Genomic DNA, 25,649 nt, shown 5'->3' on the forward strand with positions numbered 1-25,649 from the left:
GAAGGAATGAAAGCGAGGGATGAGGTAATGCTTTTCCTGTCCATCAGGTCGGCAGCGGAGCATGGTGTCTCTGTGAGGAAAGCTAATGGAGATAGCACCCCCACGTGGCCTCGGAGGAAATGAACCATAGTGACAAGAGAAGAAGAACAGTCTGAAGACGATAGAATTACTAACAAAGCACGTATACACTAATAAAGGACTGGCTTATCTACAGCCAGTTGAGTAGCACTTGAAATGCTTGTCTCTATGAAACCTGATGTACTTTATGATTCTGTTTTCTTCAAGGTTGTGTCTTCCTGGTCGAATGCACTTATTGTAAGTCGCTTTGGATAAAAGCGTCAGCTAAATGTAATGTAATGAAGACATTTGATCACCTCAAGTTGTAAAAGGGACACAGACAAAAAACACAAAAGAGCGATCAGCTGAAAAAATAAACAATGAGGTTTTTAAGACATTTTAGCACCAACTTCATATCGAGTCCACCTTGAAGTGAATGTGTGACAGCATAGCGCCACCGAGTGGACTGGAGAACATAATAATGATAGCAGAAGCAGGGAGAAACAGTCTGAAGACATATAATCACTTCAAGTCATAAACGGGACCAGGGGAAACACAGCTGAATACAATGTGTATACAATAATGAGGGTTTTATGACATTTTAGTGCAACGTCATCAATTATTCCTTTTCTTTTGAGGTAGTCCATCTCGAAGTGAATGTGTGACAGCATAGCGCCTCCTAGCGGACTCGGAGAGAATAATAAAGACAGCAGAAGAAGTGAGGAACAGTCTGAAGACATATGATCACCTAAAGTCATAAAGGGAAACGGACAAACCCAAAAAAAAGCGATCTACAGGTGAAAAATAATAAAAAATATATATGAGGTTCTTTTGACATTTTAGTACCAACTTCATATAAATTCTTCATTTCATTTTGAGGTCGTCCACCTTGACGTGAATGTGTGACAGCAGGTGGATAAAAGCAGTAAGTAAAAACAACACAAACGTGATTTATATATTTATTTTTAAAAAGCATTGATCCGTTTCTGAGAGATTTCACATGAACATTGCAGCTTTTAAAAAGGTACAAAATAAGTCAAACCATCAGAGATAGATATTAAAACCCGGAAGTCAAAGATACCGTGTGTGTAATATCTATCCGTCATTGGTTCAATGGATTCACAGCTCCAGAGATATTAAACAATCCTCATTATTAAATGTTTTTCTTAGAAAAACTGGTCCGCTTTTATATTACTTTCTATAAAGGTAGCTGGCAAATAGAAAACATATGTTGAGTCAGTTCACGGCCCCTCAAACCCCTTCTTTACGGGGTATACGTCTATGGCAGTGGATGGCAGATTGTGTTTGTCACATCGTGGTGATAAATATCCCGATCCCTTTATGTTTCGTTAAACCTGAAGAGCAGCAGGAAATAAAGGGCAGCGTCCATTTGCCTGAGATATCTCAAATAAACCCCTAATTTCTTAAATAGCTGTACTTCATAGATAAGAAAATACATTTTCAAATAAATAGCATATCTCCAGAGACGGGGGAATTCAGAAACCCAAAGTTAAAAAGAGAACTTTCATCACGTTTGCTTCCTCACATAAAGAAGGGAAGGGGTTCGCCCTATTATACTGTTGTTCATCGATACATCCCAGCTCTCAGGTATATCCAGAGCCTGTCTCTGATTGGCTGGAACACCAAACAGATCATTGCAGCATTACCCATAATCCCCTCTGTTCCAGCCCGGTTTCCAAAGTGCCGTTACTTTAGATGAAAATAAGGAGGGGAGACATGTTGATGTAGACGAGTGGATTTTGCATGAGAGGTGACCTTTGAAGTCTTCCATCGTCCATCCTTCAGTCTTCTTTGCTGCGGTCGAGTCCGTTGCAGCTCTTCGTTTGACTGCTTTTGCGCGGATGGTTTTCAAAACCGAGGTAATCCTGGACGAAGTGTGGGTGCTGCTCGATGAAGTGATTTAGTTCAGCTGGAGGAAAGGAAGCAAAACGTGTGAAATGTTATAACTTCCGTCAGTGGGCGGCAGGTTTCTACGTTATAAACACGTCTGAAGTTCTGTTTCGTAAAGAAGGGACCGGATGATGGATAAAGTAGAGGAGGCATTTTAACGGCAATATGTTTTTGTTAAAAAGCACCTCTTTTCACCCTCTGTCTGAAACCAGAGCCCAGTCTGCTCTGATTGGTTAGCTGGCCAGCTCTGTTGTGTGATTGGTCAACCTGCTTAGAGATGTCCCGCCCCTTATCACGTAGTATGGCTTTAAAACCTCAGAGAATATTCGTGTACATTTACCACTTTTAATCCGAGTGAAATGTCTTTCTATTAAATGTACACGTTTTTTTACCCAGAATGAACTTTTTATCTCTCTCTCTCTCTCTCTCTCTCTCCCTCTCTCTCTCTCTCCCTCTCCCTCCTCTCCCTCTCTCCCCCCTCCCTTACCTCCCTCTCTCCCTTTCTCTCCCTCTCTTCCCTCCCTCCCTCCCTCTCTCTCCCTCCCTCTCTCCCTCCCTCCCTCTCTCTCTCCTCTCCCTCTCCCTCTCTCTCCTCTCCCTCTCTCTCTCTCTCTTTTCTCTAAAAAAAAGTTATTCTAAATCTAAAGACAACAATAGCCTATTAGAACTTTTTCAAACCACAGTTTAAATTATCTCAAGCTTATTTTCATTCGTTGTAGTATTTTGAAAGTATGATTTATTTGTTAATGAATGTTATTCAGTCACGCCTCAAACTGACGGCACTTGTCCCTACAGCCTGTTTTAAATTGAAGTTGCCCGAGGTCCTTACGTCCAGCTGCTCTTGCAGTAACAAGTAGTGCACCTTACTTACGGTCCCAATGTAGTGACTGCTTTCGTCTTTTGTTGACTTAGTTGTGTTTTCTGTATTTTGTATGTCTGTGTAAGAACGTGTAACGTTGCTGCCTTCTTGGCCAGGTCAGCAGGTAAATGAGATTTTGTCTCAATGTTTTCTTCTGGTTGAATACATTTTTATTTAATGTTTTTTATATGTCAGATTCCAGAACCACAGGTTGAGAACCACTGATCTAAAGACCAGGGACGTGCACAGGTACGGGCTATTGTTGCCCGGGCAACGGCCCGTTTGGCCTTCTTGGCTGACCTGCCCCTCTGGAGAGAGCGAGAGTTTATTTTTCTTTGTTCTGTTGTGGCCGAATCAACACGATCAGTATGGTCGCGTCTCGCTGCGGGAAACACGCTTTGTCAGCGCTGTCATCTGCCGGCGCGTTAAGACCACCTCAGTGTCGGATTTTGGAAACTTGATTTTGAGTTGTCTCATGGCGGTCAGGGTATAAGGGACAAACCAGGGGGCTTTACTTCCTCTTGATGCCGTCGGTTATTTACAAAAGAACACCTAAATATACTTGTTGTTGTGCTTCTGTCTTTCTGTGTCTTCTCATCTCTAAACTCGCTGGGGCCGCTCGCTCTCTTCTCTTGATCGCCCTCTCACGGGAGAACAGTTCAATGTCCCGCTTCATTGTAGGATTTCTGCCACTTTAGTTTAACTGTTACTAAGTTATGGAATACTAAATAAATAAGTAATTAGATACCTTACCGTTACCGGCTGCGCTCATAAAGAATGACAAGAATAAGAATAATACCTATTAACTGGTTTCATTCATTAGTGAGTTTATTTAAGGTAATTAGGTAGAAGCCATATTGTATCAGTATGTCTGCACTGCAGTTACAATGGTCAAACTACATTAGAACAGAATTGTCCCCATTTTGTCTTTAATAGTTCCTAACATTAGATATTTTAATGAGATATGGACCGGAAAACATTTATAAAATCAAGTCACCGAATGCAAGTAGTCGCCTTAGCGTATTTATTTGTTATGAGATGTGAATTACTGTTCAATTTAGTTGATGTAAAATCGTTTGGTTTCTTTTACATAAAAAACAAGTTACAATTTTCAAAAGGTCTTATGTTTTTTTTCGGGGGGGAAGCCCTTTTTCCAGTTTAGAGCAATAGCCCCTGCAAATGTCTGTGCACGTCCCTGCTAAAGACTGATCTAAAGCCGCGGTTCCCAACCTGTGGGCGGCCAAATAATTTGCGAAACATTGTGATTTGTGTGGAAACATTTCATCATTAAGATTTGTTTTGATTTGAACCTCCTTTCCTTTCTCTTTCTCGATCCTCCTTAGCAACGGTCGTCATCACAGTCCTTGACAGCGGCCTGTTCTACTGGATTTACAACGTGTCACATGTTCTGAATTGACCAATCAGAATCAAGTATTCAACTAAAGCATGTAATAAAAATGTCTGCTTGTTACTGATGGCTCCTTTTTCTAATGAAAATAAAAAGTACTCTGGAGAACTTTATTTAGCCTCCGTATCGTTCATGGTTGAATTCATCGTTGAAAGTCGGCCGCGAAAAAAAATTAGATAAATATTTGTGATGTCTGTTTGGAGAAGGCGGCAGGTAATATCAGATTACGTTCTTCTCCCTGCTCCTTTTCGGGTACGGTGTGTTCACAGAGACATGTTCTGTTAATAATTGTTATCCGTTAAGTCGTGCATACCATGAACGGAACAAATCCAGATGAGATGAAGTCTTACCATATGTGATTTTGGCGGTTTCCGGTCCGCTCAGCGCCGAAAAAAGACCGGAGAGATCCAGTTCTCTCACTCCCAACATTATCTCCAAAATGGCAGCGAGGTCTTCCTCCAAGACGTACCCGTTGACCTCGCTCTCAAACATCTGCCCGGAAACACGGATGCATCGAACATAAATCTGGTTATTTATTTACTTTTTATTCGTTGACTCGTTGTCCGAGATATTCACTGATTACGTCAAACAAAAAAACATGAACCAAGACAAAGAAAATGTATAATTATTTTGTTGAGCACCATGAAAAGCGCTTTAAAAATGTAATGTATTATTATTATTATTATAAATTGACCGTCCAATATAAAGTACTGTTATGTGAGAGGAAAGCAGGGAAAACATAATATATAATAATCCTAATGAAAATGAAGGGACATAAATAATACCATAAAATAAACTGTGTATGTGAGCTTATTGCAAAACAGTAAAAAAAGAGACGTACGTTGCTATTACACATACTTAAAGTAGATTGAACGGTCCATGTGCTCACCTTAAAGGCCAGTTTGAGCGTCTCCATGGCCTGTGACGGTCGATGGACGGTCGACAGAGCGATGACGAAGAGTCGGATGTCGATCAGTCCGTCTCCACGCTGGAAAAAAGGATCGTAGTGAAATAATGTAAACTCAACCAAACTCACATTTCTTAACTGTTTGGCCGCTTTCTGGTAAATGTCCACAAGGGGGAGCTAATGAGCTATTGTCAGATCAGTGCTACACATAAAACCTTAAAGGGCCCATGTCGTGCTCTTCTGGTTCTGACCCGTCCCCGTGTGTTCTGAAGCTTCTGCATGTACACGGTCTGCAGAGTCAGAAACCCTCAAAGTGCACCCTGTAGCGAGTAGAACTCTAACACAGAGAAGACCCGTCTGAGCAACTTCACAATCCCCTGGAGATAGAGGTGAGCGGTTATAAGCAGGAAGTCTGTAAAGCACACCTTGTCAGCGCTGTCATCTGCCCCAAGTCACGTGACTTTGTTTACAATCTGACAGCTGGAAGCAAAGGACTGCCCTCCGGCCTCATACGGCTATGGTGATCACACCAAATGCCCGCCTGGCTTTGGTGGCAAATCCTCGGGTCAATCTGTCCCCGGAAATGTCCCCGTTTTTAAATATGCTTACATTGATTTTGAGTTGTTCTCATGGCAGTTAGAGCATAGGGGACAGACCAGCGGACTTTACTTCCTCTTGACACCGTCGGTTATTTACAACAACAAAAACACCTAAATATACTTTGCTCGTTCTCTTCTCTTGATCGCCCTCTCACGGAGAACACTTCACCGTCCCGCTTCATTGTAGGATTTCTGCCATGTCTCTACTTTAGTTTCACCCTCTCTGTTACTAAGTTATGGGATACTAAATAAATAAGTAATTAGATACCGTTACTGCGCTCATAAAGAATGAGAAGAATAAGAATAATGCGTCTTGAACTGGTTTAATTAATTTGTTAGTTTATTTAAGAAAATTAGTTCGAGGCCCTATTTCATCAGCAGTTACAAAGGTCAAGCTACATTCAAACAGAATTGTCCCCATTTTTTCTTTAATAGTTACTAACATTAGATATTTTATGGACCGCAAAACAAAAAATGGGGGGGGGGGGGGGGGAGCTCCAACAAGCCGTGTAGGACACAGAGTGAATACACACACTATACAATTTAAATCTATTCTAGTCGACTCAGCGATGGAACTATGATCAGTAGAAATGGCCGTGACGCGGGACCTTTGAGTATTTCAATACATATTAAAGTAGTGGTTCTCTGTGCATGTTTTTAAAGAAGTATTTAGAAGTTTTAGATCACATGACGAAAGGAAATGCGTTTCTTAAATCTTCCATTTCTTAAACTGCATGTTTTTGCAGATCCTTCATTTCCAGCCGAGTTCTCCGACATCAAACCCTTGAGCTCTTTGTAGTTTCTAAAGACAGCCTTCTTCGGACTGAGCTATTTTTAGGGTCATGTGACGGCTGTCTTCTCCTCACGTGTAAGATACAGAACATCTTAATCTGTGTGTGTGTGTGTGTGTGTGTGTGTGTGTGTGTGTGTGTGTGTGTGTGTGTGTGTGTGTGTGTGTGTATGGTCAAAGAGGCTGTGTGTGTGTGTGTGTGTGTGTGTGTGTGTGTGTGTGTGTGTGTGTGTGTGTGTGTGTGTGTGTGTGTGTGTGTGTGGTGTGTGTGTGTGTGTACATGGTCAAAGAGGCTGTGTGTGTGTGTGTGTGTGTGTGTGTGTGTGTGTGTGTGTGTGTGTGTGTGTGTGTGTGTGTGTGTGTGTGTGTGTGTGTGTGTGTGTGTGTGTGTGTGTGTGTGTGTGTGTGTGTGTGTGTGTGTGTGTGTGTGTGTGTGTGTGTGTGTGTGTGTGTGTGTGTGTGTGTGTGTGTGTGTACCTGGTCAAAGAGGCTGTGGACCTCTGTGAGTGTGTGTGTGATTGACAGGTTGAGGAACGTGGAGACCTGCTGCAGATTGACCCTCTCTCCCTGCAGATCTCTGGCTCTCTGAACCTGATCCTGCAGCATCGAGTCCGTCCTCCCTGCTCTCAGCCTGGAACACGCCGAGAGGAGACATGAAGAAATCACAGATAAGTGCAGTACTGTCAACCAGAGGTGGGAAGTAGTAGAGTACAAATACTCGTTACTGTACGTAAGTAAATGTTGGTATCGGTACTTTCCTCCACTACTTTTTACTTTGACTTCTTACATGTTGAACTCAAATACCTGTACTTTCTACTTCTCACATGTTGAACTCAAATACCTGTACTTTCTACTTCTTACATGTTGAACCCAAATACTTGTACTTTCTACTTCTTACATGTTGAACTCAAATACCTGTACTTTCTACTTCTCACATGTTGAACTCAAATACCTGTACTTTCTACTTCTTCCATGTTGAACTCAAATACCTGTACTTTCTACTTCTCACATGTTGAACTCAAATACCTGTACTTTCTACTTCTCACATGTTGAACCCAAATACCTGTACTTTCTACTTCTTACATGTTGAACTCAAATACCTGTACTTTCTACTTCTTACATGTTGAACTCAAATACCTGTACTTTCTACTTCTCACATGTTGAACACAAATACCTGTACTTTCTACTTCTTACATGTTGAATACAAATACCTGTACTTTCTACTTCTCACATGTTGAACTCAAATACCTGTACTTTCTACTTCTTACATGTTGAATACAAATACCTGTACTTTCTACTTCTTACATGTTGAACCCAAATACCTGTACTTTCTACTTCTCACATGTTGAACACAAATACCTTTACTTTCTACTTCTTACATGTTGAACACAAATACCTGAACTTTCACCAGAGTATGTTTAAACACGAGTATCTGTACTTCTACTTGAGGAAAGGAGGTTTTCTTACTCACTAGTTGAGTTGACTAACTTGGACTGTTTTCCCTGTGTGTGCTTCTGCTCAGCCACCACTAGGTGTCAGTGTTTCTTCCCTTTCAAAGCTTCGATCCCCAGCTTACTCCCACCTGGACAAACCAGTCTCTCTGCTTCTGTTTTATTTTGAAACTCACCCCAGGCGGCAGACCAGCTGGTGGAACTGGAGCAGGCTGCTGTCGTCATGGATACTCAGCGGGCCGTGTGACAGGCTGATCTCACGGTCATCAAACGACAGGTCTATGAGTGGCAGCTCCAGCGCCCTATCAGAATCAAGTTGCAAGATTGAAAGGTTTTATCATCATATGCACAAAGCTACAGTGTAGAAATGCCAATTAAATTCTTCTGACCTGAGCTCCTCCAACAATGCAACGTGTATAATAAAATACAAAATAAAAAATAGTGCAAAAAGTCTATATACATGTAAATAGACTATAATAATACATTTATTTTGTAAGCGCTTTTACAGGTGCTCAAAGTCGCTTTACAGAGGTAGTAAAAGTCACTATAGTAAAAGTCCCATTCAACTCGAGCAATAAAACAACAATCACACATTAAAAGCCAGTTTGAAGAGGTGAACGTTGTTCGAAGGTGGTGAGGAACTAATATGATATGTAGAAGAACAGAATATGCAATTAAATAATGTACATTAAGACTAAATTAAATAAGGTTTGTTGCGGTGATAACTATTTAGATCAGGGGTGTCAAACTCAATTTCACCACGGGCCACATCAGCATTATGGATGCACTCAAAGGGCCGGTTGTAACTTTAAGACTATATAAAAATGCATATATAAATATGTTATATATATAAAATAATGTAATTGCCTCTGCATTGGATTATCATCGGATAGGGTAATAACTTCATAATTAACTACGTCTGAAAGCAGAAGTCTAGGGCAAATAATTGCAAGTCTCTTCAGTGAGCATGTCCCAAAATGATTTAAAAAGAAAAAAAGTTAAATCTTGAAATAAAAGTCTAATTCTGAGAAAAAAGTCAAATGAGAGATGCATTGTGGGACATGTAGTTTGTGTGCTTCTGTAAATCAGCCTGTAACCGTTCTTTGCAAGCTCTTGTGGGGCCGCATAAAATGAAGTCGCGGGCCGGATTTGGCGCCCGGGCCTTGAGTTTGACACCCCTGCTTTAGATAGATAAGGAGAGAGGGGCAGCTTTAAGAGGTTTTTCAGATATGTGTGTATGAACACCCAAACACACACTTACTTTGCCATGAGTTTTCGGACGTTGCTGGCGAACAGGGCCGGGTTTTCCCTCTCCTCCTTCGATGGTGTGTAAATAGGAAGGTACTAAGAAAAGAGAGAACAATGAAAATGTACATTCACAAAACGAACTTACTAACTATGTTGTATTAATATATGCTTACTTTGGTGAGAAGATTTAAGATGCTCTCCAGAGAGAAACATGGGATGCCGATGGGAACACGGGGGGTTCAGGTAACACTTAAAGACTTTGTTGTGGAATACAAAGCAGAGTAGGGGGCTAGTACACCCTCCGGAGGGTCCGGTTGTGGATGTCATGCGAGCAGAACATGGTGAAAACAATCCGTCTAAATTAACAATCGGGACGGAAATGTTCGGATTTCCAAAGCGAGGTTCTGTGAATAAATTAAAAATCAAGAACCGAAATAATTGAACTCTTCATATCTTAGACTGCACTGTAACTTTTAATGTTTATTTTTATTAGCTTTTCTTTTTAATGACTGATTTTAAATGCATTGTCTGAATGTCTTTCATTTTTTGTTTTTCTTTTAATGTTTCTTTTATTATCTTTTACTGTTTTTAAATGCCTTTGTCTGAATGCCTTGCCTCGCCTCGCCTCGCCCACAGTCAGTTTTGTGTCTGTATTTGTGACTTACAGAGGACATATTATTCTCATTGTAGGGTTCATATGAGAGATGTGTGCCTCTCCCGTGCATGTTTACATGGTTTAATGTTAGAAAAAGCGCTTTATTTTGGGGTATTTTAGCCTCTGCAGACCATTTACATTCACCAAAAAACCTGTATAACTCTAAAGGAGAGGGAACAGCCCAAATAGCATAATAGGGCCTCTTTAAGAACATTTGAAAAAAAGATAAATATTTTTTTTTTTTAAACTATAAGAACTGAATCAGGAGGAGAACATTGTTTCAGAGTTACTTTTTTGGGAAACTTAACATGTCTTCGGTAAGAACCATAGCCTGTACATATAAAGAACAGGTGGAAATAAAACGTTTTTACAAGCCATTCATTTGATTTGTCAGGACCGTGGTTGTTGTAATACTCATTCTGGCCACAAGGGGATAGTAATAATAGATTACATTTGTATAGAGCCTTTCAAGGAACCCAAGGCCGCTTTACATGCTGTGAACGAACACACAAAAACAGGGTATAAGCAGGAATCCTGAAGTCAAATTGAAGACCTTTTTAAGACCCTTCCCATACATTTTAAGACCTCATCCCCACTTTGAGTTCTAACCGGTTTCCTTGGCGACACACTTCACCTCACGTTCCCTATATACAGTATTGATTGTCCTTCCTCTTTATCTTCCAACCATTTGGACGCAGACTTGCATTTCCCCAATAACGATGTTGCTTAGCAACCGGCGTAAACGGAGCTTCGCGCCGCTATCGAGCAGTGAGCGTGCGATGTCCTGTTCAGATGACGACAAACCCAACGGGATGCCATCAATAAACTACAGAATCTCACTGCACACCTACGCCATGACTACATTCAGGCAGACTGTGGAACACAACCTCTCTGGACCATTCAGATACTTACTGAAAACAAGATACAAAATGTAACACCTTGGAAAATGCCGTTTAATATTTTTTAATATCCTTCATTTTCGCTAGATTGATTTATCAACTTTTAATACTTTTTAAAATCCCGCGAACCCCCTGAACAAACTAACTAACAAGTAGGGCAACAAATAAAGTATTCGGACAGACTCCTACACTTTAAATCCTGTCTTAAAAACCCTCTCCTCTGCACTCTGCATTTATCGCTTCTAAATGGTATATTCTTCTTACTCTCCGGCTGTTGTTTGTATTCTCGTTTATTTTGTGTTTTTGTTTTGTGAGCTGCGCTGTTGTGATTTTCTATTTCTCTGTGTAGCATTTTGGTCTGGAGGTTTTTAAAAGTGCTTTATTAAATCAAGTTGGATTGGATATGCAAGTTACGTAACATTACAAGCATTTGTTTTAATGCTCAACAAAAAAATCTGTTTTGAGCAGGGACTTGCACAGACATTTGGAGGGGCTGTTGCTCTAAACTAGAAAAAGCCCCCCCCCCCCCCCCCCGGAAAGAAACATAAGACCTGTTGAATTTTTTTCTAGGACATTTTTATTTTTGCGGTCCATATCTCATTAAAATATCTAATGTTAGTAACTATTAAAGAAAACATGGGGACAATTCTGTTTGAATGTAGCTTGACCTTTGTAACTGCTGTGCAGACATACTGATGAAATAGGGCTTCTAACTAATTTTCTTAAATAAACTAACACATTTATTAAGCCAGTTCAAGACGCATTATTCTTATTCTTATCATTCTTTATGAGTGCAGAAACGGTAAGGTATCTAATTACTTATTTATTTAGTATCCCATAACTTAGTAACAGAGAGGGTGAAACTAAAGTAGAGACATGGCAGAAATCCTACAATGAAGCGGGACGGTGAAGTGTTCTCCGTGAGAGGGCGATCAAGAAAAGAGAACGAGCAAAGTATATTTAGGTGTTTTTGTTGTTGTAAATAACCGACGGTGTCAAGAGGAAGTAAAGTCCGCTGGTCTGTCCCCTATGCTCTAACTGCCATGAGAACAACTCAAAATCAATGTAAGCATATTTAAAAACGGGGACATTTCCGGGGACAGATTGACCCGAGGATTTGCCACCATAGCCGTATGAGGCCGGAGGGCAGTCCTTTGCTTCCAGCTGTCAGATTGTAAACAAAGTCACGTGACTTGGGGCAGATGACAGCGCTGACAAGGTGTGTTTTACAGACTTCTTGCTTATAACCGCTCACCTCTATCTCCAGGGGATTGTGAAGTTGGCACAGCGTGAGCCACAGGAGTTTGAACCTGGAAGACAGGAGAGTTCAGTACAAATATTTCGTTACTGTACTTAAGTACATGTTTCTGGTATCAGTACTTTACTCCACTACTTATTTTTCTGATGACTTTTTACTTTGACTTCTTACATTTTGAACACAAATACCTGTACTTTCTACTTCTCACATGTTGAACCCAAATACCTGTACTTTCTACTTCTTACATGTTGAACTCAAATACCTGTACTTTCTACTTCTTACATGTTGAACACTAATACCTGTACTTTCTACTTCTTACATGTTGAACCCAAATACCTGTACTTTCTACTTCTTACATGTTGAACTCAAATACCTGTACTTTCTACTTCTCACATGTTGAACCCAAATACCTGTACTTTCTACTTCTCACATGTTGAACTCAAATACCTGTACTTTCTACTTCTCACATGTTGAACCCAAATACCTGTACTTTCTACTTCTTACATTTGAACTCAAATACCTGTACTTTCTACTTCTTACATTTGAACTCAAATACCTGTACTTTCTACTTCTCACATGTTGAACTCAAATACCTGTACTTTCTACTTCTCTCATGTTGAACTCAAATACCTGTACTTTCTACTTCTTACATGTTGAACCCAAATACCTGTACTTTCTACTTCTTACATGTTGAACTCAAATACCTGTACTTTCTACTTCTCTCATGTTGAACTCAAATACCTGTACTTTCTACTTCTTACATGTTGAACCCAAATACCTGTACTTTCTACTTCTTACATGTTGAACACAAATACCTGTACTTTCTACTTCTTACATGTTGAACCCAAATACCTGTACTTTCTACTTCTCACATGTTGAACTCAAATACCTGTACTTTCTACTTCTTACATGTTGAACACAAATACCCTGTACTTTCTACTTCTTACATGTTGAACCCAAATACCTGTACTTTCTACTTCATACATGTTGAACTCAAATACCTGTACTTTCTACTTCTTACATGTTGAACCCAAATACCTGTACTTTCTACTTCTCACATGTTGAACTCAAATACCTGTACTTTCTACTTCTTACATGTTGAACACAAATACCCTGTACTTTCTACTTCTTACATGTTGAACCCAAATACCTGTACTTTCTACTTCATACATGTTGAACTCAAATACCTGTACTTTCTACTTCTCACATGTTGAACTCAAATACCTGTACTTTCTACTTCATACATGTTGAACTCAAATACCTGTACTTTCTACTTCTCACATGTTGAACTCAAATACCTGTACCTTCTACTTCTTACATATTGAACCCAAATACCTGTACTTTCTACTTCTTACATGTTGAACCCAAATACCTGTACTTTCTACTTCTTACATGTTGAACCCAAATACCTGTACTTTCTACTTCATACATGTTGAACTCAAATACCTGTACTTTCTACTTCTCACATGTTGAACTCAAATACCTGTACTTTCTACTTCATACATGTTGAACTCAAATACCTGTACTTTCTACTTCTCACATGTTGAACTCAAATACCTGTACCTTCTACTTCTTACATATTGAACCCAAATACCTGTACTTTCTACTTCTTACATGTTGAACTCAAATACCTGTACTTTCTACTTCTTACATGTTGAACTCAAATACCTGTACTTTCTACTTCTTACATGTTGAACTCAAATACCTATTATATTACACATATTAGCAAAGTATGGGGAAGTGTCTTGCCCAAGGACACAAAGTTATGGGTACTTTTTACTGAAGTACACTTCAAAGTGTGTGTGTGTGTGTGTGTGTGTGTGTGTGTGTGTGTGTGTGTGTGTGTGTGTGTGTGTGTGTGTGTGTGTGTGTGTGTGTGTGTGTGTGTGTGTGTGTGTGTGTGTGTGTGTGTGTGTGTGTGTTGTGTGTGTGTGTGTGTGTGTGTGTGTGTGTGTGTGTGTGTGTGTGTGTGTGTGTGTGTGTGCGTGCGTGTTGTGGGACACAAAAAGAAAACACTCACGCTCCAGGACCCTGCCACGTCCATGTAATCGTATCCTGTGGAGAGGAAGCAGAAAGAGGAAAGGTTCAGAACAAACACACAAACGGAATAAAGAGTTTCCTTTCTCAGACGTCCCCCGACTGCTCTGTTATTTTTCTAAGGTGTGTGTGTGTGTGTGTGTGTGTGTGTGTGTGTGTGTGTGTGTGTGTGTGTGTGTGTGTGTGTGTGTGTGTGTGTGTGTGTGTGTGTGTGTGTGTGTGTGTGTGTGTGTGTGTGTGTGTGTGTGTGTGTGTGTGTGTGTGTGTGTGTGTGTGTGTGTGTGTGTGATACATAATAGTAATTACTGCCATAATGATTTGTAACATAACTGTTGTGACACTCTTCAGTCATTATCTGCAATTACATGTGTCCTCCTTAGACATGTGTCCTCCTTAGACATGTGTCCTCCTTAGACATGTGTCCTCCTTAGACATGTGTCCTCCTTAGACATGTGTCCTCCTTAGACATGTGTCCTCGTTAGACATGTGTCCTCCTTAGACATGTGTCCTCCTTAGACATGTGTCCTCCAGACGTGTGTCCTCCTTACTGGAACACCACTTGAATACTTGCCTGTCACAAAAGGATTTGAGTGTAGTGTGAAAGCTGGTTTCCCGTCCATCGTGTGAACGGGAAAGGCCACTCCCTTTGCATTTCAGTTTGTTGACTTTGTGACAAAACCACTCGTAGTTAATACGCCACCATGTTACAGTGCGGTATTTACACAAGCGTGGACACTCGAACAGCCAGGTGCTCACATGCTGAAGATTGCAGTGACGGCAGAGAGAGTTCTGGAATGTCTGATAAATGAAGGAGACGTTGAGTCACAGAGAAGTAAGCAGAGGTGGGAAGTAACCAAGTACATTTACTCAAGTACTGTACTGAAGTATGCCACTGTGTACTTGTACTCCACTACAGTCCAGAGGTAGATGGTGTACTTTTCCTCCACTACATGTATTAATCCCTTCAGTTACTTCACAGGTGAAGGATGTGAAATCTAACCAAGTGTTAAATCAGACTGTAGTTCCACCTGGAGTGAATCCACCAGCTACCCTGCAGTCTACAAAGTACTTCAGACTAGCTGCACCTCCACCAGCTACCCTGCAGTCTACAAAGTACTTCAGACTAGCTGCACCTTCACCAGCTACCCTGCAGTCTACAAAGTACTTCAGACTAGCTGCACCTTCACCAGCTACCCTGCAGTCTACAAAGTACTTCAGACTAGCTGCACCTCCACCAGCTACCCTGCAGTCTACAAAGTACTTCAGACTAGCTGCACCTTCAACAGCTACCCTGCAGTCTACAAAGTACTTCAGACTAGCTGCACCTTCACCAGCTACCCTGCAGTCTACAAAGTACTTCAGACTAGCTGCACCTTCACCAGCTTTGAGAACACTTTAAAGATCAATCATTATAAAACACATCATATATATTATTCTGAAATGGACCAATCTGCACAACGACTACTTTCACTGTCTTTCACTATATTTTGATGAGAATACTTTTCTACTTTCACTTGAGGAACATTTTGAATGCAGGACTTTTACTGTGACAGAGTATTCCTACACTCTGGTACTTCTACTTTTACTCAAGTACAATATCTGAGTACTTCTACTTTTACTCAAGTACAATATCTGAGTACTTCTACTTTTACTCAAGTACAAGACCTGAGGACTTCTACTTTTACTCAAGTACAAGATCTGAGTACTTCTACTTTTACTCAAGTACCACATCTGAATACTTCTACTTTTACTCAAGTACAAGATCTGAGTACTTCTACTTTTACTCAAGTACAAGATCTGAGTACTTCTACTTTTACTGAAGTACAAGACCTGAGTACTTCTACTTTTACTCAAGTACCAGATCTGAGTACTTCTACTTTTACTCAAATACAAGATCTGAGTACTTCTACTTTTACTCAAGTACAAGACCTGAGTCCTTCTACTTTTACTCAAGTACAAGACCTGAGTACTTCTACTTTTACTCAAGTACAAGATCTGAGTACTTCTACTTTTACTCAAGTACAAGATCTGAGTACTTCTACTTTTACTCAAGTACAAGATCTGAGTACTTCTACTTTTACTCAAGTACAAGATCTGAGTACTTCTACTTTTACTGAAGTACAAGACCTGAGTACTTCTAGTTTTACTCAAGTACAAGATCTGAGTACTTCTACTTTTACTCAAGTTAAAGGTCTAAGTACTTCTATTTTTACTCAAGTACCACATCTGAATACTTCTACTTTTACTCAAGTACAAGATCTGAATACTTCTACTTTTACTCAAGTACAAGATCTGAGTACTTCCACTTTTACTCAAGTACAAGATCTGAGTACTTCTACTTTTGCTAAAATTACAAGACCTGAGTACTTCTACTTTTACTCAAGTACCAGATCTGAGTACTTCTACTTTTACTCAAGTACAAGACCTGAGTCCTTCTACTTTTACTCAAGTACAAGACCTGAGTACTTCTACTTTTACTCAAGTACAAGACCTGATTCCTTCTACTTTTACTCAAGTACAAGACCTGAGTACTTCTACTTTTACTCAAGTACAAGACCTGATTCCTTCTACTTTTACTCAAGTACAAGACCTGAGTACTTCTACTTTTACTCAAGTACAAGATCTGAGTACTTCTACTTTTACTCAAGTACAAGATCTGAGTACTTCTACTTTTACTCAAGTACAAGACCTGAGTACTTCTACTTTTACTCAAGTACAAGATCTGAGTACTTCTACTTTTACTGAAGTACAAGACCTGAGTACTTCTAGTTTTACTCAAGTACAAGATCTGAGTACTTCTACTTTTACTCAAGTTAAAGGTCTAAGTACTTCTATTTTTACTCAAGTACCACATCTGAATACTTCTACTTTTACTCAAGTACAAGATCTGAATACTTCTACTTTTACTCAAGTACAAGATCTGAGTACTTCTACTTTTACTCAAGTACCACATCTGAATACTTCTACTTTTACTCAAGTACAAGATCTGAATACTTCTACTTTTACTCAAGTACAAGATCTGAGTACTTCTACTTTTACTCAAGTACAAGATCTGAGTACTTCTACTTTTGCTAAAATTACAAGACCTGAGTACTTCTACTTTTACTCAAGTACCAGATCTGAGTACTTCCACTTTTACTCAAGTACAAGATCTGAGTACTTCTACTTTTACTCATCACAAGATCTGAGTACTTCTACTTTTACTCAAGTACAAGACCTGAGTACTTCTACCTTTACTCAAGTACAAGACCTGAGTACTTCTACTTTTACTCAAGTACAAGATCTGAGTACCTCTACTTTTACTCAAGTACAAGATCTGAGTACTTCTACTTTTACTCATCACAAGATCTGAGTACTTCTACTTTTACTCAAGTACAAGACCTGAGTACTTCTACTTTTACTCAAGTACAAGATCTGAGTACTTCTACTTTATAATAAAACCACGCACAGATAAAGCCAAAACTATTCAGATAAGCTTCCTTTCAAGCTTGTTGGTGTTGCTTAAGTCTTTCGTTTTTTGTAAAGCACTTTGAATTGCCTTGCCTTGCCTTGCCTAAGTTGCCTAAGTTGCCTTGCCTTGCCTAAGTTGCCTTGCCTAAGTTGCCTTGCCTAAGTTGCCTTGCCTAAGTTGCCTTGCCTAAGTTGCCTTGCCTAAGTTGCCTTGCCTAAGTTGCCTTGCCTAAGTTGCCTTGCCTTGCCTAAGTTGCCTTGCCTTGCCTAAGTTGTGTTGTCGATAAAGAAAGGTTCCTATGTTAGGATTTGGAGAGTAGATGTTTTTGGCTGAGTCTTCTGTTTCCTTTTCCAAAGTTCCTCTTCAGCTAAACGAATGGAAACGGATGGAAATGGAAAGACTGGAGCAGGAATATTCAGGGTCTTATTCAGGGTTTTCTGGCCTCACTTAACTGAAGTCAGCACAGTGACTGGAGTCGGCACGGTGGCTGGAGTCGGCACGGTGGCTGGAGTCGGCACGTGGCTGGAGTCGGCACGGTGGCTGGAGTCGGCACGGTGACTGGAGTCGGCACGGTGGCTGGAGTCGGCACGGTGGCTGGAGTCGGCACGTGGCTGGAGTCGGCACGGTGGCTGGAGTCGGCACGGTGACTGGAGTCGGCACGGTGGCTGGAGTCGGCACGGTGGCTGGAGTCGGCACGGTGGCTGGAGTCAGCACGGTGGCTGGAGTCAGCACAGTGACTGGAGTCAGCACGGTGGCTGGAGTCAGCACAGTGGCTGGAGTCAGCACAGTGGCTGGAGTCAGCACAGTGACTGGAGTCAGCACAGTGGCTGGAGTCAGCTCGGTGACTGGAGTCAGCACAGTGGCTGGAGTCAGCACACTGACTGGAGTCAGCACGGTGGCTGGAGTCAGCACAGTGACTGGAGTCAGCACAGTGGCTGGAGTCAGCTCGGTGACTGGAGTCAGCACAGTGGCTGGAGTCAGCACACTGACTGGAGTCAGCACGGTGGCTGGAGTCAGCACAGTGACTGGAGTCAGCACAGTGGCTGGAGTCAGCACAGTGACTGGAGTCAGCACAGTGGCTGGAGTCAGCACGGTGGCTGGAGTCAGCACGGTGGCTGGAGTCAGCACGGTGGCTGGAGTCAGCACACTGACTGGAGTCAGCACGGTGGCTGGAGTCAGCACACTGACTGGAGTCCAAAATTAGAGGTATGGGAAGGATTTCAAAGTATTGGAAGGTTTTCAAAGAGTGTTTACCAGTTTGTTTGGGTAGCGTAGCACCACAGGCTGCACTGGGAGTCCTGGTATGAAAGCACCTGAGAAAGAAAAGAGAGGAAGGAGGTGAGATATATATACTTCTCGCATATATGATAAGCAAATAACATTGTTTTTATGTGATTTTAGGCAGAGATGGCAAAAGTACACGCTTCCTTTACTCAAGTAGAAGTTCAGATACTCGTGTTTTAAAATGGTGAAAGTAGAAGTATGGACTAAACTTCTTTACTCAAGTCAAAGTAAAGGCTTTGAAATGTACTTCAGTAAAAAGTATCCATAGCTAGCAGCTGCTTTAAAGAGTACCTGACCTCCCTTTATATTAATAGAACAATAATGGTTGCACACGGTTGCACATTTACATATTTGACTGATAGAGCAGCATAACCTGATGGAGGTGAGTTGAATATTAACTCTTATTCTGGCTTTGTCTTGTTCTCACAAACTCATGTGGTTCTTAAACTGCCTAATGCATATTTTAAAGAGTACTCTCCTGCTGATGTTCAGGTGTATATCAGTGTGTAGTGTCTCTACTTTAAAGAGTCCTCTCCTGATGATGTTCAGGTGTATATCAGTATGTAGTGTCTCTACTTTAAAGAGTCCTCTCCTGCTGATGTTCAGGTGTATATCAGTGTGTAGTGTCTCTACTTTAAAGAGTCCTCTCCTGCTGATGTTCAGGTGTATATCAGTATGTAGTGTCTCTACTTTAAAGAGTCCTCTCCAGCTGATGTTCAGGTGTATATCAGTATGTAGTGTCTCTACTTTAAAGAGTCCTCTCCACCTGATGTTCAGGTGTATATCAGTATGTAGTGTCTCTACTTTAAAGAGTCCTCTCCTGCTGATGTTCAGGTGTATATCAGTATGTAGTGTCTCTACTTTAAAGAGTCCTCTCCAGCTGATGTTCAGGTGTATATCAGTATGTAGTGTCTCTACTTTAAAGAGTCCTCTCCTGCTGATGTTCAGGTGTATATCAGTGTGCAGTGAAGACAGGGTGCGGCTAACTCCCGCTGAAACACCTTTAAAGGAGGTGCAGGTAGAAAACATGTTAAACAGGAATAACATGAACTCTGAGCTTTTCAAAGAGGAACTGCCATCGTCATGGATACATTTGATATTCAAATTTGGCTTCAAATATTGTTCAAGCTGCACATGAGAACATCAAAGTGAACAATGTGACTATAGTGAGGGGTCTGCTCTATTAAAAGGCTTTTAGATTAGGCAAAGCGACTGGAGGTTGCTGCACGTTATATACAAACACACACACACACACACACACTCATTCACACCCTCTTTGACCAGGTACACACACACTCATTCTCACACACACACACACTCATTCTCTCACACACACACACACACACACACAGGGACGTGCACAGAGGCTATTGCTCTCAACTGGAAAAAGCCCCCCCCCCCCCGAAAAAAAGACCTTTTGAAAATGTTCGCTTTGCTGTCCATATCATTAAAATATCTAATGTTAGTAACTATTAAAGAAAAAATGGGGACAATCCTGTTTTAATGTAGTTTGACCTTTGTAACTGCTCGGCAGGAGAGGACTCTTTAAAGTAGAGACACTACATACTGATATACACCTGAACATCAGCAGGAGAGGACTCTTTAAAGTAGAGACACTACATACTGATATACACCTGAACATCAGCAGGAGAGGACTCTTTAAAGTAGAGACACTACATACTGATATACACCTGACCATCAGCAGGAGAGGACTCTTTAAAGTAGAGACACTACATACTGATATACACCTGAACATCAGCAGGAGAGGACTCTTTAAAGTAGAGACACTACATACTGATATACACCTGAACATCAGCAGGAGAGGACTCTTTAAAGTAGAGACACTACATACTGATATACACCTGAACATCAGCAGGAGAGGACTCTTTAAAGTAGAGACACTGCATACTGATATACACCTGAACATCAGCAGGAGAGGACTCTTTAAAGTAGAGACACTACATACTGATATACACCTGAACATCAGCAGGAGAGGACTCTTTAAAGTAGAGACACTACATACTGATATACACCTGAACATCAGCAGGAGAGGACTTTTTAAAGTAGCAACACTACATACTGATATACACCTGAACATCAGCAGGAGAGGACTCTTTAAAGTAGAGACACTACGTACTGATATACACCTGAACATCAGCTGGAGAGGACTCTTTAAAGTAGAGACACTTCATACTGATATACACCTGAACATCAGCAGGAGAGGACTCTTTAAAGTAGAGACACTACACACTGATATACACCTGATAAAAACAGGGCTTCTAACTAATTAGGCTACCTTAAATAAACTCACTACTTAAAGGTGGGGTAGGTAAGTTTGAGAAACCGGCTCTAGTGCGCTAGAATTTGAAAATACACAACCGGAGAAAATCGGCCACTTCCTCACAGAGCCCCTCCCCCAACACACACGAACGCGCACATGACCAATGAGGGCACGAGATAAGTCTGTGCCCCGATGGAAGGCTGACAGGCAGGTAGGCCATCCAGTCCGTTTAGCCGTACTTTTTACAGTATTACGGCTTCTACAGATGACGTTTTTTTATTGATTTTTTGTCAAAGCACTTCAGATATTCATTGCTATCGGGATGTTCAGAGCATTCCATGGAATATAACAAGTGTATCTCGAGCCGGTTTCTGAAACGTACCTACCCCGCCTTTAATGAAACCAGTTCAATACGCATTATTCTTATTCTTATCATTCTTTATGAGCGCAGTGACGGTAAGCTATCTAATTACTTATTTATTTAGAATCCCAGAACTTAGTAACAGAGATGGTGAAACTAAAGTAGAGACATGGCAGAAATCCTACAATGAAGCGGGACAGTGAAGTGTTCTCCGTGAGAGGGCGATCAAGAGAAGACAGTGAGGGAGGTTACAGATGAAAAGACACAGAAAGACAGAAGCATAATAACAAGTATATTTAGGTGTTTTTTTTTGTAAATAACCGACGGTGTCAAGAGGAAGTTAAGTCCCCTGGTTTGTCCCCTATACTCTAACGCCAGGCAGGCATTTGGTGTGATCACCATAGGCCAGGGGTAGCCAACACGTTGCCCCTGCGGGCACTCAGTCGCCCGCGGAGCATATTCTAAAAATAGCTCGCCAAGCAAATCCAAAATGTATAAAATACACAAAACAAAAAAGGAAATGTAATTAAAAGAATCTACCCTATGCATAAACGAAACCTAAATCACAGCGAACTCTATCTACTTACTACAACTCTATATCTATCTAACACCCCTCCTCCCCCCACCCCCACAATGAATATCGACCAATCACGTTCTTGCTTGATTTGCGGGACCAGCGTTGCAGTCGGGAAGAAAAGCAATGTGGCTGATTTTCCTTCTGGCAGAATCTACACAACACATCAGCCCCATTGAACAGCCTAGTGTGCCAGCCTATACAGCCAGGGGCGGCGCCAGGGGGTATCTAGGAGTTGCTATAGCAACTCCAACAATTGGCCTAGCAACGGCTTAGCAACCCCATTGTTTTGATATGAAAATGTATCATATTTATACACATTCTCGCAGCCCGCGAGAATGTGTATAAATATGATACATTTTCGCGGGATCTATCAGGGGCGGGTCGTTGTAATTTACTGTGAACTGTTACTTGGCTAATTCTCAGTAGATCGAAAATGGAAACATTTCTCACAGTCACAAGTCAGCGTAAACGACCGCGATCTCCAACGGAGCCGGTCCAGCTGGACAACCCTGCTATCCACAAGGATCCCGATGTTCACTATGAAAACCGGGAGGATTGGGACCACGAAGAACAGGTGCCCCCGCCAACTGACCCGCTGCACCCGCAGCAGCAGGAGCAGCAGTGCTCCTCTCCGCACCGTGATGATCCACTGCCCTCATTTCCTCCACCCTGCTCTCTGCAGAGCTCCACTCCAGAATATACCAATTCTGCTAGTCAGTGCTTCTCAGACACAGCGTCTCACCCTTTGAGCATCTCGGCAGAAATGAGCAGTCGCTCCTCTCAGTTACAAATGGTCATTTTAATTAATCAAGAATGTGTTGTATTTTCGACATGGCGGCATTGTTCGAGGCGTGCTGACAGTGAGATCTAACACGGGGAATTGTGAATGAGGAGAAGAGAACTGAGGAGGAGGAGGAGGAGGAGGAGGAGGAGGAGGAGGAGGAGGAGGAGGAGGAGGAGGAGGAGGAGGAATTTAGGCAATGTTGTTGGTGGGAGTTAGGAAGAGACCGCCCCTTCCAGGTGTGTGTGTGTGTGTGTGTGTGTGTGTGTGTGTGTGTGTGTGTGTGTGTGTGTGTGTGTGTGTGTGTGTGTGTGTGTCACGTGAAAGTCATGAGTGTTACACTATTGATTGGTTCTGTAAATAAGGAGAACGTTTTCGACATTGAAGGCTTGAGTGATCTTGAATAGCGGTGAACGCTACAATATGAACAGGCTCGTGCTTGGCCCATGGTATTTGTTGTTTATTTTAAAAATTAACTAGCAACGCCGTGCTGTCATATAGCAACTGCTCAGCTACTGCAGCAAAAAAAATCCTGGCGCCGCCCATGTAGACAGCACATGAGGGGCAGAGCTTTACTCTGTGTTGTAACTTGCATATTGCACCTGACGCACACACATGGCGTAATCTCCACTGGGGACAGGGGTGGGGGGGGGGACATGTCCCCCGCACTTTTCGAAATCCCGTTTGTGTCCCCCCACTTTACAAATATGTTTATTTTATTTTTTTAACGCAAGCCGTCATCGCCACGGAGGAGCACACAGCCTCTGAGAGAGAGAGAGAGAGAGAGAGAGAGAGATATCTATTTAATATAAAGTAAGTAATCATTCCAATGTGTACTATAGGACAGTACCAAAAACTGTTTACAAGGGGAATGATCAGTAACATATGCATAAAGAAAAAGAGAGAATGCAAACTAGGTAACATAAGATACGAATAACAAGTTTAAATTATTTGTTATTGGATGTGATCATATTCTAAAGATGTTTGGATCATTGAAAAGTATACAGCTCCCTTTCATCTGAGTGTAGAGAGCTCTATCCATAAATTCATGTTGTGCTCAAAGTGCACCAGATTGATGCATTTCACTTCAACATTTTAAAAAACATCTTCCCGGGGGTGCATGCCCCAGGACCCCCCTAAAGGAGGTGAGGCCCCCCTGGAGGATGTGAGGCCCCCCCTAGAGGATGTGAGGCCCCCCCTGGAGGATGTGAGGCCCCCCCTGGAGGATGTGAGGTCCCCCCTAGAGGATGTGAGGCCCCCCCTGGAGGAGGTGAGGTCCCCCCTGGAGGAGGTGAGGCCCCCCCTAGAGGATGTGAGGTCCCCCCTGGAGGAGGTGAGGCCCCCCCTAGAGGATGTGAGGCCCCCCTGGAGGATGTGAGGGCCCCCCTGGAGGATGTGAGGTCCCCCCTGGAGGAGGTGAGGTCCCCCCTGGAGGATGTGAGGCCCCCCCCCCCTAGAGAATGTGAGGCCCCCCCTAGAGGATGTGAGGCCCACCCTAGAGGATGTGAGGCCCCCCCTAGAGGATGTGAGGTCCCCCCTGGAGGAGGTGACGCCCCCCCTGGAGGAGGTGAGGCCCCCCCTGGAGGATGTGAGGCCCCCCCTAGAGGATGTGAGGCCCCCCCCTAGAGGATGTGAGGCCCCCCCTAGAGGATGTGAGGCCCCCCTAGAGGATGTGAGGCCCCCCTAGAGGAGGTGAGGTCCCCCCTGGAGGATGTGAGGCCCCCCCTAGAGGATGTGAGGCCCCCCCCTAGAGGATGTGAGGCCCCCCCTAGAGGATGTGAGGCCCACCCCCAAATAAAGCAGGTTAAATTAATTAAATTGCAAACATGTTATTTGAGTAAACACAGCAAACGGGTCCCACAGAGACAACCAGCACACAAAGGTTAAAGGTCAGCGTATAATAATGTTAAAATGTGCTAAATATATACACTGCAAACAACTAAAACAAGGAGTAAAAGTAGCCTCATCCTAAAAAAGCTTGGTGGCCCCTGCCATAGGCCACAGCCATATGAGGCCGGACTCGGAGGGCTGTCCTTTGCTTCCAGCTGCTTGTACACACAGTCACGTGACTGGGGGCAGGTGGCAGCGCTGACACGGTGGGTTTCCCGCAGTGGGCTCGTCGTGTTGATTCGGCCACAACAGAAAGCAAAACAAACTCTCGCTCTCTCCAGAGGGGCAGGTCAGACAACAATGGCAAATGGGCTGTTGTCCGGGCAACAATAGCCCCTACTTGTGCACATCCCTGCACACACACGCATACTTTGACCAGGTACACACACACACACACACACACACACACACACACACACACACTCTCTCTCTTTGACCAGGTACGTACACACCAGTGACGTGCGGTGAGGTTTATGGCTGGTGAGGCACGGACTCTTTCAGAGTCAGATTTACAAATATTATATTTTGACCGTAATCGAAATTCGGTTATTTTGAAAAGCTGTTTTAGTCTGAAGCTTCGATTCATTTTAAACAGACCGTTCAACAAAAGGATACCCAACATCTAAACATTGGATTGTTCTTTCTTAGTAAGATCCCATGTTCATTACAATGGTGGTCTCACCTTGACTTGAAGATGAAGTCCATGCTCTCCTTCTGGACAACAATCTCTATTACTTGTTTGTAAAAGTCCTCCTTATCTTCCTCTAGTTTCAAAAGTCTAGCTTGTTGTTTGCGTACCGTCTCTGCGTAGAATAACAGTAGCAACAAGGACCTGTGGGCTCACGTGCGCCCCCTGCAGTGCGGCAGAGGCTATGGCTGCCTCCCCTGGTGCTTTTTTCATTGCCGTTGTACGATGAGAGCAGCGAGCCTAAATATCATATATAC

The 25,649-nt window shown here is 42.3% G+C and overlaps 1 protein-coding gene across 1 annotated transcript in view; it reads right to left on the bottom strand.

Moving 5' to 3' along the window:
• Positions 1-1,039: 1,039 nt before the first annotated feature.
• The window catches only part of LOC117443440 (lysophosphatidylcholine acyltransferase 1-like), a 78,996-nt gene continuing 54,386 nt past the window's right edge, over positions 1,040-25,649 (bottom strand). The window contains exons 8-14 of the mRNA XM_034079426.1: positions 12,040-12,094; positions 9,244-9,326; positions 8,159-8,284; positions 7,009-7,162; positions 5,125-5,223; positions 4,586-4,727; positions 1,040-1,987 (exon numbers count right to left, since the gene is read on the bottom strand). Of these exons, the coding sequence (XP_033935317.1) occupies positions 1,860-1,987; positions 4,586-4,727; positions 5,125-5,223; positions 7,009-7,162; positions 8,159-8,284; positions 9,244-9,326; positions 12,040-12,094 (787 nt within the window). The 3' untranslated portion in view covers positions 1,040-1,859. The remainder of the gene's footprint in view (positions 1,988-4,585; positions 4,728-5,124; positions 5,224-7,008; positions 7,163-8,158; positions 8,285-9,243; positions 9,327-12,039; positions 12,095-25,649) is intronic.

This window comes from Pseudochaenichthys georgianus, unplaced genomic scaffold (assembly GCF_902827115.2).
Source record: "Pseudochaenichthys georgianus unplaced genomic scaffold, fPseGeo1.2 scaffold_613_arrow_ctg1, whole genome shotgun sequence".
Classification (NCBI taxonomy): domain Eukaryota; kingdom Metazoa; phylum Chordata; class Actinopteri; order Perciformes; family Channichthyidae; genus Pseudochaenichthys; species Pseudochaenichthys georgianus.